General features: G+C 29.8%; 1 protein-coding gene across 2 annotated transcripts; it reads left to right on the top strand.

Moving 5' to 3' along the window:
- The first annotated feature begins 673 nt into the window (after nt 1–673).
- Nucleotides 674–17,341, top strand: LOC108907098. Of its 2 annotated transcripts, XM_018710624.1 has the most exons (9): nt 712–793; nt 2,066–2,249; nt 4,213–4,397; nt 6,090–6,315; nt 6,370–6,515; nt 10,145–10,293; nt 11,977–12,232; nt 12,501–12,716; nt 16,895–17,341. In XM_018710624.1, the coding sequence occupies exons 3-9, from the start codon at nt 4,217–4,219 to the stop codon at nt 17,338–17,340; spliced, it is 1,620 nt and encodes a 539-aa protein (XP_018566140.1). In that variant the 5' UTR covers nt 712–793; nt 2,066–2,249; nt 4,213–4,216; the 3' UTR covers nt 17,341. The 2 variants fall into 2 exon arrangements, with proteins under 2 accessions (XP_018566139.1, XP_018566140.1); XM_018710623.1 differs by lacking the exon at nt 2,066–2,249 and having other exon boundaries at nt 674–793.
- The last annotated feature ends 641 nt before the right edge of the window (nt 17,342–17,982 follow it).

Here is a 17,982-nt window from a genome sequence, read left to right as displayed (position 1 = left end):
AATAATAATAATAATAATAATAATAATAATAATAATAATAATAATAATAATAATAATCTGAGGGGTATATTTGTGATCTATTATTCTGCAATGATTTCTTCTGTTGCATTATTATTAATAATATGTATAAAACATAAGACAGCATTTTCCATTTAATATTGTAAAATTAGTATTTATAACTAGGTATCTAAAGAAGTACCTTAAAAAATGAATAATAAAAATATGATTTCATTTCTAAAATTTTAGAAACCATTAATGACCGCAATTTACAAAATTTCAGTTTCATAGAAACAGCAATTACTTTTTGTATTTAAGGTACCAACATTTTGTAAATATGGGTACGCATATATTATATAGCAAAATGTGATAAGATGTCATTTATACAAAAAAAATAAGATTCATCTGTGACAAAAATTTTTAGTCTTTATTGGTTCTATTATTGCATATTGTCGTGCGATAAAAGAAATTTATGATAAACCATATCATTTTTTTTAAAGGCAAATGTAGATTTTTTTTACGTATAACTTTATTTTCTCGACAGATATATCTCATATTTTTAACTGTAGAAGTTGCATAAGATGCCATTAGCATAGCAGAATAAAATGAACAAAATCTATTTTAGTCGAACTATGTAGAAAGCTTCCTATAACTATTTAGTGCACTAGAAGCGTGCGTAAATTATGGACCCAGCTATTTTTACGCATAGCGTATAATAGGAAGCAATTAATTCAGTGCATTAAATCGTCATGGCTAATAAAAACTATAAAATCCTTAAAAATGACACATTCGGTCGGTGAGTAGAATTTTTCAGAGGTAAACGTTGTTATACAATACTATTCGAGAAACTTGAGACTATCTCGAACTTTGCCTGCACCTAGATATTAGACATTAGATATTTATTTAATGTTTTGATGTGGATTAGTAGCAGTTATTAAAATTTTTCGAGTACGAGAACAATTTTAATAAAGACGTTAGGTTATTGATATTTTAAGAGGCGCTATTATATGTATTTCATTCCCATAAGTTTTTAACCAAACCACATTGTTGGCATTGTTTTATATTATCTATATTTACTATAAAACCTACTATGAATGAATGGGATTTATGATGTTGCAGTTGATTTACATATATGTCGCTATCATGTCGCATTGTGATTAATATGTTTCAATATCACATTAATTTTCTAGAGTCCAGTATTTATTTGTTTTTTTTTTAAACGTGAATAGTTAAAACAGTTCTGTAAGAAGGTGTGGAATTTTACGAAAGTAGTAAAAAAACGATAATTTACATTATAGCTTTAACACTGGTACTCCTGTATACCTACTATTAAGTAATTGTAAAAAAGTGGTCAAAATTCAAAATAAAGATTGACTGTCTTTTTGGTGAATTTATGCATTATTTTAGGGAGGCACTGTATATTTATAAAGTAATCATTCATTCTGTAAGTATCTACATCACTATTCAATTTGTAGCCAATCGAGTGGATATAGCTCAAATTAAAAGAAATTAAGTATTTAACATATGTAAAATGTCTCGATGTATCAGATTATGTCATCAGAAGAAATAATTATTGAATATCAATAAAAAAATATAGGTACGTGTTTCTCTAGAAAGTGTTACAGGATCCCATTAAACATTTTTCGGTAGTAGTCATTCGTAGTAATCTGTCGTTTGCTCAGTTATCACTTTGACCGGAAATTAATGTCAGAAGACAAATACTTATTTTTTTATTTATTTGATTTTTTGAAGTATTTGAGCTGCCCAGATAATAGTTTCTTAGTGTATTTTATGATTTTGATTTACGTATACCTACATTATATTCGATTGTCAAGAAGTAAATAGTAATAAAAAAGAACCATGATCACTGTCATAATTGGCCGCGCACCAAAGGCGTGCATATCATTAACATAAAATAAAGTGAACAATGATTATAACTTATAAGATTTATGTCATTGTATTATTGTGAAACACGTAATTTGTTTTACGGATTGTTGCCATCGGTTCCACAATCTGGATGGATCCGTTATAGATCGCATCATCAGGTATGTTTCTATCTTTGTTTCAGCGAAACTTAGTCGCAGCGGTGATAAAGTGTCTTAATTTGATGATAACGACTGCTCGACATCTACTGATCCAATATTTGCATAATTAAATAATCTACTTCCAAGCTAGTCCGACATGGTAATTTCCACCAGAGGTTGTATTTTATTCCAAGAGGAATGAAATGTTTTATAATTTACTGTCAGATGGTAGGTTACATGCAATCAATATGAAGATTAAATCAAACATAAATTGAGTCTTCTGGTTTTCCCCAGTTTTTTTTATACGTGTTATGCACTGCTTAATACTTATTACTTTATTTTATGCATATACAAGTATGTATATACGAAATTACATTACTGTTTATATTTTTTTTAGTAAAATAAAGTTTTGATCGTTATTTAACTTTCCCTATGACTACATGCACTTGATATTGAAGTAACACACAATTTACTACTAATACAGCTGTGATGCCGACCTGAGTACATAATTTATTACTCCTTGCTTTTTTTATTAATTTTATAAAAAAAATAAAAAATCAAACCTTTAAACTCATTATTCTCCTTTACTTTCATAAAATTATTTTCTATTCCAAAAAATATATATTTGTTTTGTTTTCCACCTGAATAGTATTTATAATTTATAATTTTTGTAGCGATTTATCGGTAAATTAGTTTTTTTAGTCATTACAGTATAAATTGTTTGCAGTTTTTTAGCATTAACTACGCTCGACATAATTACACACAATTATGCATCAAAACACAACTAAAATTGTAAAAGAAATCGTTCGATTACAGGGAAATCTGCGACTAAACCGACAGCTACCCATACGTTTGCAGTTTTTGCACAAAATAAATTACCTACTTTGTTGCACTAATATTTTAGAAATAGCTATAGGAAACAAGTTTGAAGAAAAACATGTCTTGGAAAATTAAAATATATGCAAAATNCTAACTACGCTCGACATAATTACACACAATTATGCATCAAAACACAACTAAAATTGTAAAAGAAATCGTTCGATTACAGGGAAATCTGCGACTAAACCGACAGCTACCCATACGTTTGCAGTTTTTGCACAAAATAAATTACCTACTTTGTTGCACTAATATTTTAGAAATAGCTATAGGAAACAAGTTTGAAGAAAAACATGTCTTGGAAAATTAAAATATATGCAAAATTTATGAATTTATGATACTCGTTTGTAAAATTGTCTAAATAATACATTAAAAATAGAAAGCATCTACTTGTTGATGTTTTTATCGCTTTTGAAAAATGATAAAATATGTATTTATTAACCTAGACAAAACTATGTAGAAATGTGCCAGATTTATTATTATTTTTATCTCTATCCTTTTACATTCATATACCGTAAGTGTATCATACAGAGTATCCCTTGGTCAAAATTAACACGAGAGCTAGCTGCCAATTCCTCCTCCTTCCGAAGATATGGCAGCTTGAATATGACCTGTTAGACAGAGTCACTAAGAAGTATAGTAAGTGGAATTCACTTTTCATAATTGCCTTGATAAAGAAATTGTCGATTTGTTTCTGTTTCTTGGAGATGTTAATCCTATACATGAAAATTTTTAGAAAGGGCTTGGTTTTCGGAAAAATTGTATCATCATTTATGCTATGCCAGGTATATATCAAAAAATGCTATGATCCTCAGATAAAGTAAATGTTTCTTGAACAGTATATATCGTTATTTTTTAAGACATTATAAATAATGCAATTAAAATATTTTGCACTTTTTAAATTTACCTTACCTTAAATATATGATAGTCATAACTCATAAAATGTTTTGCCTTTCATTGAGAAACTGAAAATGAATATCACAGCTCTCTTTGGTGTTATATACATACTTGGACGTAATTCTGATGTCATGGCGATGATGTATTTTTGAATATATGTAGGTATATTGAAAACCATGTTATTCATCAAAGTGTTTCAAAATAAGTAATGTTTTCAATTACTAACTTCATGGAACTGGCTAAAAGAGCCAAATATTTATCATCAGATTATTTTCATGCTACGTCTTCGTAGGTTTTATATCTCTCAAACGAATCAAGATAAGGGAAACATTTTTTCTTATTCAATTATTGAAAATCAAGCCAAAGATATTTTAATTACTTTATATTGCAAAACATATTTATATCTCACTATATCTAGATATATGGCCGCTGGTAGAGATATTAAAGCTGGACAGTTGATCTTAAAAGAAAAACCGACGTTGATGGGACCACAGCTGAATGGACCTTTGATCTGTTTTGGTTGCTGTAAAAACGTCAGAAGTACGGGATATATATTTTGCAGAAATTGTAATAAAGCTGTTCTCTGCAGTCCAAAATGTACAGGTAATGTTCTGCTTTTTAGAAATTTAACGTAGGATAGGAGGTACCAAAATGTCCTGTTGTATAAGTATGTTAATTTTTTTTAGTCTACAGCATGTCTCAGGTTTAAACTGACAAATTTTAATGAGATATAGAGCATATTAATTGATTTAGAACACAGATAGATACAGAGTGTTTTATAGACTTTGGAAGTTAGGCAAGACAAAACAAAAATATATACAGTGATTCGTAATTAATAAGATATTATTCTGACTTGAAAATATAATACTATGTAATCGAACTTGAATTTGTTTGGTCCAAAAGTCGATATAGAGGTAGAATTTTTATTTTGATTTTTTGATCTAAACTAGTTTTGGAAATATTAATCTAAAAATATTGACAAACAATTTTTTGAACTAAAAAAAATATATCCAATATATTAATGCAGCCTTTAGAGGACGCCACATGTGCTGCATACTATAATTTTATGATGTCCTAACTGATTTTCCTGTAAATATTTAGCAACTCAACTAAAAATATACATGTCGTTATCATTATAAATTAAAAATATACAGGGTGTTTGGAAAAGTTGGTACAAAAGGGGGTGAAAGTAGAGCCAAAAATAGTAAAAAAAGTTCCTATAAACATTGGTCCTCCGGAGCACCGTTACTGAGATATGGCCCTCCAAAGGGGCCTTATGATTTGGATATTTTTTAAAATAACTTTCTTTCCGATTAAGATAACAGAATAAAAATTGTAGGTAATAATTATACCATAAGGGTCCTTAACTACCATAAGTTTCATCAAAATCGGTTATAAACAAGGATAGTTTTGTAATTACCTACTCTTAACAGAAAATTTTCGAATTTTTTTTATTCTTTTGAATTATCAAGTAAATAATATTATTTTTTAATGAATTAGACTTTTTTGAAGAAAATATGTCCCTACTTTTTTTTTTCGAATTCTGCATAGTTTAGTCAGAAATAATAATTTTTTAAATAATGTATGGCTCAGAATAGTAACTTTTTCACATAGTAGGCGTCTTTTATAGTGACAGTTTCATTATAATGATACTAATAATTGTCACTTTCGCGTGCTATGATTTAAATTGTGATCTTTGTGCTCAACTTTGTATTTCATTCAATTTTTTTACAACCATTAACCATCATGCTTTTACTAACCGTGAATATACCGATATTCATTTTATTTTATAGTTTCTGTAATGGAAATAGTCTAGCGGCTCAAAGAGAGTATCGGCATATTCACGGTTAGTAAAAGCATGATGGTTCATGGCCGTAAAAAAATCGAATGAAATGAGAAGTTGAGCACAAAGATCACAACTAAGAAAATAAAGAAACATAACACTTAAACACGTTGCACTCAAATAACAATATCACAAAAACTACATGCGACATCAACAATTCAAGAACATGTGGTTACAGTGGAGGTTATGAGCAACGCAATACTGCCAAGTACATGTCACTAAGTATCTCCATTAAAGCATAATTCAATAAGTTCGGTTATTTTCTGAACAAATCTCGTATGCACTTTCATTGAAATATGTACCTGGGATACTGTATATTTTCTTTACATATGTAGCCCCCTATTATTAAGATATTCCTAAATCTATCTCAGTGATGCATCTTGAATCTTTAAAAATAACATCACTGATATCTTAAAAGAGAAATATTCATTGCTGCTTCTTTTGTTGTTTAGGTAACCTGCACACTGCTGAGGAGTGTTTAGCTTTGAAAGAGGCTAATATAAACGGTGAAACCTTGGCAGAATACGATCAAATCATATTTCCTTTACGCTGCATCCTTTTGAAGAAATATAATGTCAAGATATGGGATGCCATAAAGGAACTGGAGCCCCATCTGGAAGAACGGAGAGATACCCAAATTTGGAGGAGACACAAAGTGATTGTCGAACAGAGACTTAGGTAAGTATCTTAAGAAATAATTTTGGCACTAACTTTTAATTTAACTACTTTTAGAGAGGCTAATTTTATAACTGAAGAGGAAACGAAGGAAGAATTGGTGCAAACGGTTTGTGGTATCACAGATGTCAATACATTTGAAGTTCGACCACCAACGAATTCAAAGGAAGTGATAGTAAATCCAGCAGTTCAATGTCTACGAGGTAATCATGACGTTTTGGTAAATGTTAACATTATTCTAAATAACATACCAATGAGATGTATAAAGAACCATAGCTATATTATTTTTCATATTCTATATGCCTTTGTTTCTACTACCTTCAGTAATAAGCAGGAAGATTTGTTAATTTCCAAAGCCTAACTACAAAATGGGAATATACTATAAAAAATACAAAAAGGATAAAGAAAACAAATAATTACATATAACAATAGAAACAATATTAAGACGTACTGAAATAAATAAAAAATAGGATCTACAAACAAAAATAAAAAATGTAACAGTGAACATAAACATGGTAAAATTAAATAAACGGTTGTAGTGTTACCTCCCACCTATCTCAAATTAGCAAGTGAACAATAAAATATATCGATTGTTGAGACAATATTATTAGAGATGTTACACATAAAATACACTGGAAAAAAAATTTTTTCATTAGTTTTTGATGTTGGCAAATAAGAAAGACCGCTCTAGAAACATGAAAGTTGAGCTTACTTAATATATCACTACAGTCAATTTGCTATTTAACAACCTAAATAAAAATACCAAGTAAGCAATGCTTCATCTGCCTTTTAGAGACCTAAGAGAGGCCTTTTTGAATCAAATCAGATAGATAATAAATGTTAGGATATGTTCCATCCATTCTAAAAACCAAAAATTTAAGAATACGCCGAAGAACCCATTCCTGTCTGTCAATATAATAGTGTGTTCCGTTTTTTAGGTTAACACCTCTGGACATGTGAGAAGGCTGTGGACTTTCCGCAAGCCAATTTTTTACAAATAGTACCCTAAAAGGGTCGATTTTTTTAGAGGGTCGTTTTTCCAGAAAGTGGTATTATCTAGGCATTTTTTTATCAAACAAATAATATTACCAGGCTATTCAACACCTATCAAAATACCCATATACCAAATTTGAACGACAAATGTCTATTGAGTGTTTTTTATGTGTTGTCTAACATCGAAAAATCAGATAACTAAAAATTATAATAAGCAGGTCAAAGATTGCTATGAAAGTGAAAACAAATACCAATCGGACAAAGAAAAAATACACAACACTTTTAATTGCGGTCATAGTAAAAATAATAATAATAATTAGCGTACAAAAAATGTATATAATGAATTATAAATATTAAGTTGTGAAACAAAAATTACAAAACAATCTAATTGTAAATTAAATTTTAGTTTTCTCGAACTATGGACTTTTACTGTTTTACTAAAACAAAAAGATTATAAAAACAGACCAAGGAATTTGGATGATCTAATGAATTGCATAAAACAGGCTTGTGGAGAGATTATTCTACAATGGCTATGTAAATTATTTTTCCACTGGAAGGAGGTTTGGAGGAGAAAACTAAAACTTAATTTAGATTAACGTTTTGCAATTTTTTTGTTTACCAACTTGATAGTCTTTATAATTCGTTACATTTTTTGTAAGTTATTATTTTTATAATTAATTAATAACAATCAATTAATATAATTAAAAGTATTAAATTTATAGTGCCTGTATTTTTTTCTTTGTCCGATAGGTATTTGTTTTCACTTTCATGGCAATCTTTGACCTGCTTATTATAATTTTTAGTTGTCTGATTTTTCGAAGTTTGGCGCCACATAAAAAAACATTCAATAGACATTTGTCGTTCGAATTTGGTATATAGATATTTTAATGGATGTTGAATAGCCTGGTAATATTATCTTTTTGATAAAAAAATGCCCAATACTACTTTCTGGAAAAACGACCCTTTTAAAAAATTGTAGTATACCAGGCTTTTGTCACATCAATAAAATGATTAGTAAAATATAACCTCCCTTCAGGGTACCATTTGTAAAAAAATTGGAAAGTCCACAGCCTTCTCACATTTCCAGAGGTGTTACCTGAAAAGCGGGACACACTGTATATGTCACGTAATTACAGGACGCCAAATTGCAGGGCATATTCTAATTTTGATTTTACTAGTGTGATGTAAAGTAATTTTAATACAACTCTTAAGTGAATCTGAATTGAAAGAAGAAGCATTTCTAATAACAAATCCAAGGGTCTTATATGCTTTGACAGTAATATTTACTACTACTATGACTTGACTACTTTTTCGAGGTACTTAAAGGACACAACACTTTAAAAGATTTAAAAACAAATTGTTCATCCTACACCAATTACAAAATAATGTTATATACGTTTTCCTGTAGTAACAAATAATTATTAATATTATATGTTCTGCAGAAAAGTATACTGTTTATCACCGTATAATAATTAATCTACATTTAAATAACTAAGTACACCATTTATAAAAAATAATCATGGTCCTAAAACTGATGTTTGTAGCACCCACGAGCAAGCTTTTTAGCAGGATAAATACGATATACATATAACAAATTGAATTCAATTAATTGGGTCAATCAGATGATTTAATTTTAATATTTTATGGTCGACCCTATCGAAATCTTAATAAAAATTCGTTATATTAGTTTGAGAGTCATTGTCTATACAGAGGAAGACAAATTTGGTTACACAAAACGTATTTGTAGTAGTAGTAAATTTTCCCTTGAAAGACAAAACAAACATGTTTGTATTCGCTTATCATATGCTTAATGGTTAAAATAAAAAATTAACATTTCAAAGCATTATTGACTGTTACAATGGTACGATAATTATTCATATCTGATTTATCACCTTTTCTGAAAATAGGTATTATTTCGTAAATTTTCAATCTAAAAGGAAATATTTTATTTTTCAGAAAACAATATTTTAAGAAAAGTCATAAATGATATTGTACCTATAGTCCATAAGAAATGCCAGAATAACATCTGGACCATTACTAAGTTTAGATTTAAATCATTTAATATGTACAATATGTCATTTTCAGAAAACAATGGAATATCTATCCAAAAGTTATTGTAGATAACTAGATATATAGAAAATTATTGAAAAAGTTTAAATAATTAATTAGATATGGCTTCACGATCACTAATTAATTTAAGTACATGTTTAGAATTTCGAGAAGAATTGAAATATGGAATAATATACAGGGTGTTCTATTAAAGAAGGACCAATTTTGTTTCGTCATGATCTTTGACTGATCCTGTATACTTAATTTTTCTTTATTGCAATAGATTTAAAAAAAAACTAAAACGTTTGTATCTTATGATTTTTCGATAACTGTCTTACTTTAGGAGATAATCGACCGTTTCCATACATATCAGCGACCTTGTATCTTTTGTTCTAGCGTAATTATTAACATTTTTAGGTGAAGTTATATAAACGTATAAATCTATTAATTTTCTGTTCTCCATTCAAAAATAAAGAAAATATACATATATACATTATCAAATATCTATATTGTTGTTGGAATTTAAGAATAATATTAAGTTCCTATTCTCAGATTTATTTAAAAATTGTAGTTGAAGGTGATAATATTTTACTGTGATTTAATTAAATATAAAACTGCCAACAGATGTTTGTCTACAAATAAAGCTGAATATAAATAGAACCGAAAATAACAGGAACTGACATTTGTAAATTTGTATTTAATATTGTAGCCGCAAATTCCTAGTTTTTTCTGGAATTCAAATGATTAGTTATCTGTGAATAAAGGAAATATGGAACATTTTATATTTTAGGATTATACCTGGAGGCAGCTCTAATGGCACATGATTGTGTGGGAAATACTCACTTGTCAGTAGATGATGATTTCGTGTTGACAATCCATGCTAGTGTGGACATACCAGAGGATTCACCCATATTCTTTAATTATACCAATGTATTACAGGTAAACCATTCTTATCCTCACTGTTTTAAGTCTATTTGAGCACTTTTCTAGAAATTCGGAGCGCAATAGCGTTAAAATAAACAAAGAAAGCGCGGTATTTCTTCTAATACAATTGCTACGGGTCAACGATCATCACAGTATTTCCAGATTTACAAAGTTGGTACAATGTAGTTCTTTGAAAATGTTCTCAATGCAATCATGCTTGAAAATTAATATAATTCATAAAGTTTTACATAAATTCGCATTTAATAAAACGATAAGTAATCAATTTTACCTTTCATGGATAAACTCTTCGAATTTACGTTGATTGAAAATTGGATTTTATCTAGATATTTCTTCTATTCTAATATTGCCTTGATTTTTGAGTCACAAATTGAAATAGAGTAGTAGTAACCACTATGACAGAACTGGACAACACCATCTTGTGCTTGTTTCTAAAATTTGGTTTGACATTTCATCAACATGGATCGTAGATCCCTTCTCAGGATTGAGGAAAAATATTAGAGATGTTTTAAAATCTTATGAGCTTTGACCTTCATATGCGCAGAAACATAATTCTGACCATCGCCTAAATTATTCTACGTCCTAAAAACATTACACCTATTATTTACAGTCTCTCTCGAGCTCTAGCGTAAACAAGCCTTTGATCCGATTACAAATATCATAATAAAATGCCCTATTCGTTATTATTTTAATTTAAACAATAAAGATATATATATAAGGAACGTTTGCCAGTTGACTTTATTGATGCCCGAGCGCCTTAGTTCATGTCTACTTGTAATGATGCACATGGTCTAGTTCCGAGTCAATGTTTTCACAACGTGCTTATTAGAAGAATTATGGGGATACGCCACGCCTTTCGCGCATTTCACGGCTCATGAGATATTAAAAGACCTCTACCATTATTTATTTTGACAAGAACCATATATAACATAAATAAGGATATTTTATATATTGATTTTAAGTTATGAATGTGTGACTTAATAATTCTCTCTCGAGTAATATATTGTGATATCGTGTATTGGCTTGCATTGTTAGAAATATTCTTTACAAAAAATCGAAAATGCTTGCCTTGCCTATTACTTCTGATTTATATATATATATATATATATAATATATTGTTTTTTCTTTTGGAATTATATTTGTATTAGGGTGGTTGTACTGAACAATTCTATATATATATATATATATAATATATTGTTTTTTCTTTTGGAATTATATTTGTATTAGGGTGGTTGTACTGAACAATTCTGTTGGATATGGCTATCTTTTTGATATACTTACTCGTATTTGTTATACTCACTTTTTTGATATGCAATAAAGACCATATTATTATTATTATATTCAGTAAACAGTAAAATATCTACTATAATTTGCTAATAAAAATAATAATTTCAAAGAAACCATACAAGATGTAGAGTTAATGTTGAGAAAAAATAGTATGTAGTTATATACAAGAGATGATTTAATTCATGAGATTTATGATGTGAAATTAAAAAAAGGGAAAGATGGGAAAGTTCAATCAAAGATAAGTATTGAACTTAATATTACAAAGAAAATTAGTTGCAACTGAAGAAAATAAAGAAACAAGAGAAAATTAATTACATTAGTTTTGCGAACTATTTAACACAGTCAATAAATTATTTGTATATTTATAAATCGGTGGTATTCTGTAAATTTCAGGGGACCACGGCCAGAAGACAGCATTTAAGAGAAGGCAAATACTTCGAATGTATTTGTACACGGTGTAAGGATGTGAATGAGTTAGGGACTGATATAAGTGCTTTAAAGTGTTATAGATGTCGCAAGGGACTGATTAGATTAATAAATCCAGAACAAATTGGATCAGACTGGGAATGCAATGAATGCAAGAGAACATTTTGCAGTGGTCTTATGAATTTAACTGTCGAAGAAGGACGAAGGAGGATTCAGGATATTGGTAAGTTTATTTTTTGTGGTTTTAGAAATTTGTGACAATATAGTTAGCAGTAAATTTTAAAAAAATGTCACTCAATCGTTTACCCATTCGCCGTTTATAAACAAAATAAAACAAAGCTTTGTGGAGTTCAGAAAATTGCAATCGAAGTGACTAACTTTGAGTAATACGTACAATTTAGTAAAAAATAATCTTTTAGAATAGTAGCAACCACTAAATACCTTTTAATTTTCTTTTAAAAAATTGTAGAAGTTATTTGATTTTTTTCTAGATCCATCAAACTTAAACGAAATGGAAAATTTACTGACCAAGTTATCAACAACTTTCCATTCAAATCATTACTTACTGTTGGAGTTGAAACAAAATATTGCTGGCTTGTACCTAAGGCTACCATCAAGTAAAAAGAATCTGTTGAGAAAAATAACCTTGTGTCAAGAGCTACTAGAAGTATTTTCCAAAATTGAACCTGGTTTGTCTAGAATGAAAGGTAAACATATAGTTAAAGTAGGAAGGGTTTTTGAGCTTTGTTGCGGCCTATGTATCTGGTCGCATCCAGTTGCACTCTTACATTGTACTTCCTTAGCCGTAGCTAGGAACCTTCCCATGGTAGCATCAGATGGGACCAGTTGCAGAGGCTACTAAGGAACGTCTCAGAGGACTATCGTTGTTTGATGAGCTGTTCCATCATAGCGGCCTTCGATTCAATAGCAAGAACCGAAATGAGCCCCTACAAAACCTGGCCCTTGAGCAACAAGGGCAGGTCAAAGATTTCTAGCTAATACCAAGGGAGTGCAGTAAAGTATGTAGGTAACTAGCGGCAACCAGATACATAGTATGGCATTAATATTTACGAGAATGATTACCTGCGTCGATTTACCACCAGGTCATAAATCAAGCAGTGAATCTAAGCAGGTGCATACTGAATATATTTCTATTTAACTAGATCTTGATGGACATTGAAGGACGTTACGAACTGACAGTGGAAATGCTATATTAGACGTAATTAAAAAAACTCGATTTACTATAGAGGTGTGTATAATCAATACAAAAGTTTATTAATTCATTATCGGTGTCATTACCTGTGTTAATATAAATTTCTCTATACGATTCGAAATATTAATGTACCAATGTTCAGCAGTTTTAACATGTAAAACATGATTTTCCAGATACTTGTAGACAATGTTTCTTAGTTTACTTTTCGGTAATGGGGCTATTCACAATTTTCCATGCAATTTTTCATTGGAATTTTTGTTAATTGACGTCTTTTTCGACATTTTCCATTTTACCGAACTTTTTATATTCAGTGATAGCTGCTTATACATTTTTAAAAAAATTATTTAGCATATAAAAATAGATTGATTTTTTTTCCGTACTGTAGCTGTAGTACCGGCTATTCTTCACTCCATTCATCAGTCCACAATCGCCATAATTTTTAATAATATGTTGATAGTATATGTTCGATTCACGCAAACTGTTCAAATGGCTGGTTTTCCAGTCTATTTATTATCCCATCCCAAATATTTTACTTGTAAATTGGTTCGCAGAAAGAGATTACTCCTAGTATTATTAATTTTTAATAAATCCCTTTTGGACCCCTTTCTAATACATGGAAAATAACACATTATTTCCGTTTTTAAACCAAAATAAGTACATTTTATTAAAAACTATGGTCCAGTATCAAAACTGTGTATTTCTGATAAATTTTAAATTTGCTCAATATAGAACAACGAGGCTTTACTAAAAAGATCGGTAGACATGTTTATCTATGAATAATATACCCTTTCTAATATGAACCGTAAATTACAGGAATATGTAATTTACACTAATTTTATTAAAACATTTGATGAAATAGATCATCAAATTATATTAACTTACTGAACTTATTAACTTACTGAAGTTGGAGTGTCACAGATATTTTCTAAACTGTTAATTTTACCGAGTTGAACCAAGAGGGTATTATCGTTGGCAAATTCTTCAGGGAACTTATTTTTGATACAGGCAGATTGCGATTGTTATCTGGGTTGTTAACCATTGGGCATAGTCCGTCCCTGGCGTTCTGGGCATAATGAAGTTTCACTTAATACATCAAAAACAAGCTGTATGCATGTGTTATCGATCACTAAATTTGCATCATGTTGGCATTATAGTTTAGAGACTGTAAATAAAAATAACTTAACTTATTAACGAAGGCCCGTATGGAAAACATTTATATGAAGAACTGATATTATTTTGACCTCATCTATCTGTACTCGAATTTTTTGTATCAAGTACCGGGACACCCTGTATAATTTATAAAATGTGTAAATCATAAGCTCTCTCCTGTCTCTTATTAGATTAGATAGTTTTATAATTAAACAAAAATTAAACATCTCCCGAGAATAATTTAATTGAAACTGAACTTAATAATTTAACGTAGATCCTTCTAATGTAATAAAAAATAAAAATGTGTTATGTTGTGAACACCTAATACTAACTATTACTCGAGTTCACCTCTAAATAGATATTTTTTACTATTTTTAAGTATTTCTCGTAAACTGTTTAGTTGCATTTATCTTTATTTCTAAATTTTGTACAGTTATTTTCTTCTTTCCACTCTCTAATTTTTCCTTATTCTCGTGTTCAATTTTTATATAATTTTTCAATAACACTCACTGTTGTGTACTTATAAGGGAATACTTACAAGGAATATAAATAAAGACAAACTCAGATATGCATCTAGATTTCCTTAGACCATAGACCTTATACAATACTATACAGGGTGATTCATTAACATTGGGAAAGTCGAAAGCTGAAGATACTACACGTGAAATGGTGACCATTGGCGCAAATATGCCTTATCCGAAAGTTGATAGTTTTGGAAATACAGGGTGTTGAAAGTTAAAATTTTAAATCGTTTTTTGCGATTATTCTGAAAATATGTAGGTTAGGAACTTGAAAATTTGTGAAACTATATTTTTTTAGGCGACGAATAAGATGCGTGTTTTAAATTCAGAATTGCTCATAGAGGGCGCCACTTACGACCAATTTTATCGAAAATTTAGTTAATAACTTTTTACCCTGTATGTCTAACATGAAACTTGATTCAAAACCTGAAAGAGCTATCATTTTTCCATTAATTATGTACTCTTGTTTCATTTCGGTATCTCGATCCGTTTTCGAGAAAAATCGATTTAACGAACACTATGTTTTGATAATATGAGAAATTAAAAGCGAAACAAACCAAGTGTTTCTTCGTGTTATTACAACAATTAACAATAAAACAAATAAAATACGTAATTATGATTTAAAGTAATTGTTCGAAGAATCCACCGTTGACACTGATACACTTTACACGTTTTCTGAGAGATCTTCGAGTTTGAAACAACATATTGGGATTGCGTCTGACTTCGTTGGCAGCGATTTGTATTCTTTGCCACAACTCTTCACACGAACCAATAGATTCTTCCAAATAGAAAAATGAAGAGGATTGAAGTCCGGACTTCTGGGTGGCCAAGTAAAAATGCTTCCACGGCTTGAAGAAGTTCCACTTTATTTAAGAAGAGACATGTGGTTCATGCACGACGGAGCTCCACCGCATTTTTCTTGGCCAGTGCGTGCATATTTAGATGCAGTTTTTCCAAATCGCTGGATTGGCCATGTAAGCATTTTTGCTTGGCCATCCAGAAGTCCGGACTTCAATCCTCTTGATTTTTCTATTTGGTCTCGAATGAAAGATATAGTTTACAAAGAATCTATTGGCTCGTGTGAAGAGTTGTGGCAAAGAATACAAATCGCTGCCAACGAAGTCAGACGCAATCCCAATATGTTGTTTCAAACTCGAAGATCTCTCAGAAAACGTGTAAAGTGTATCAGTGTCAACGGTGGATTCTTCGAACAATTACTTTAAATCATAATTACGTATTTTATTTGTTTTATTGTTAATTGTTGTAATAACACGAAGAAACACTTGGTTTGTTTCGCTTTTAATTTCTCATATTATCAAAACATAGTGTTCGTTAAATCGATTTTTAATTAATGGAAAAATGATAGCTCTTTCAGGTTTTGAATCAAGTTTCATGTTAAATATACAGGGTAAAAAGTTATTAACTAAATTTTCGGTAAAATTGGTCGTAAGTGGCGCCCTCTATTAGCAATGCTAAAATTACAACACGCATCTTATTCGTCGCCTAAAAAAATATAGTTTCACAAATTTCCATGTTCGTAACCTACATATTTTCAGAATAATCGCAAAAAAACTATTTAAAATTGTAACTTTCAACACCGTGTATTTCCGAAACTATCAACTTTCGGATAAAGCATGTTTGCGCCAATGGTCACCATTTCACGTGTAGTATCTTCAACTTTCGACTTTCCCATTGTTAATGAATCACCCTGCATAATCTCTTCAAAACTGAATATTATGATGAGCGGTAACTAAAATCAGGTCGGCGCAGGTAGTCTTTCTCCTAAATCGGTGAATACACTTTATTAAATAGCACTCAGCAATCGTATTTATGAATTCAGAGTTCTGCAAAATTGTGAGAGGAATTAATTCACGTTTTAAGTATTTTTCAGTCACTTTGATCAGAACGTAGATAATACTCACAGCAAAACGCTTGACATTGATTAAATTGAATTTCATTGTTGCTACAGAATTCACTTTACATAATTTAATAAATATTTCAGCTCTCACTTTGTACGAATTGCAATCTGCCTTGGCAGATTTGGCCCACAAACAGTACCGAGACAAAGAAATAACCTCAGAGGAACTCGTTGTCAAACTTTCGTCAGCTGAAGGCACTTTGAAGGAAGCTATAAAGCATTTGTTATATGAGCCTCCAAAAAGTCCTGAAGGGAAAATAGCCCAGAGGGCCATGTCAGAATTGAAAATGCTGCGAAGCTCAATTACTAGTATACAAGGAGATGTTTTGAGTACTAACAACGAATCAAAACTAAGTAGAAGATCTTATAGAAAGGTGAAAGAATACGAAAAGAAGACTAATGACAGTGTAATAGCAACTAATAATCATCTAGAAAATGACAAAGATTTGAAGGAAAATCGACAGGAGTGTAATGATTTTAAGGCGAGTAGTAAAAGAAAAAGGAATAAAAGGAAAAAACATATAGAATAAATTTATTACGGTTTGGTTTATTAATCAATATTTTCTATTTAGACTCCATGTCATTAGATCATTTTTGTAAATAATAAAGATAGCAATAAAAATTAGTTAATTTGCTTTTTGTGATACGTCTTTTATATCCGAAAATACCCTTTTACCACATTGTGGTGTAGGTAATATTGCGAATATAATATTTTTAAATATAAAAATTTAATTGAAGTGACTTCATTTAAATTCTCATGACATTGATTTGTTACAAACAAGGGCATACTTCTAGAGGAGGAGTTCTTGTCATGTGCAATAATTTTTTTTTCTAAGCTATTTCAAATTTCATTATTGTGATACATTTCAAATATTTTTTTCAAATATGTATTTTTGTAACAAATTATTATAATACATAGATTTCGAGATAAATGACAAAATGTTAGACTATATCTACGTAATTACTGCAAAAAGTGGCAAAATATCAAATTATTTTCTAAATAAAAGTAAGTACATACTATTCAAATAATCACATCATTAATTTTTATCAATCTGGTATATTTAAAACAAAGCGTTGTGGAACATGTTTTTAGCAACAGTTTTTCATGTTTGTTAAGTTTAGTTGCCCATGAGTAGGCATCGGAAATTTTATGGGGACAATCAAATAAATAA

The sequence above is a fragment of the Anoplophora glabripennis genome, unplaced genomic scaffold (genome assembly GCF_000390285.2).
Source record: "Anoplophora glabripennis isolate ALB-LARVAE unplaced genomic scaffold, Agla_2.0 scaffold281, whole genome shotgun sequence".
Taxonomy (NCBI): Eukaryota; Metazoa; Arthropoda; class Insecta; order Coleoptera; family Cerambycidae; genus Anoplophora; species Anoplophora glabripennis.
The sequence above is the reverse complement of the archived record's forward strand: the minus strand, read 5'-3'. Positions and strand labels throughout refer to the sequence as shown.

What these genes read in the sequence shown, in the direction of transcription:
- LOC108907098 (XM_018710623.1), top strand. Translation starts at nt 747, where the DNA reads ATGGCTAATAAAAACTATAAAATCCTTAAAAATGACACATTCGGTCG. An exon ending in ATTGTCGAACAGAGACTTAG is followed by an intron (nt 6,316 to 6,369) that starts GTAAGTATCTTA and finishes AACTACTTTTAG; the next exon opens with AGAGGCTAATTTTATAACTG. An exon ending in AAGGAGGATTCAGGATATTG is followed by an intron (nt 12,233 to 12,500) that starts GTAAGTTTATTT and finishes ATTTTTTTCTAG; the next exon opens with ATCCATCAAACTTAAACGAA.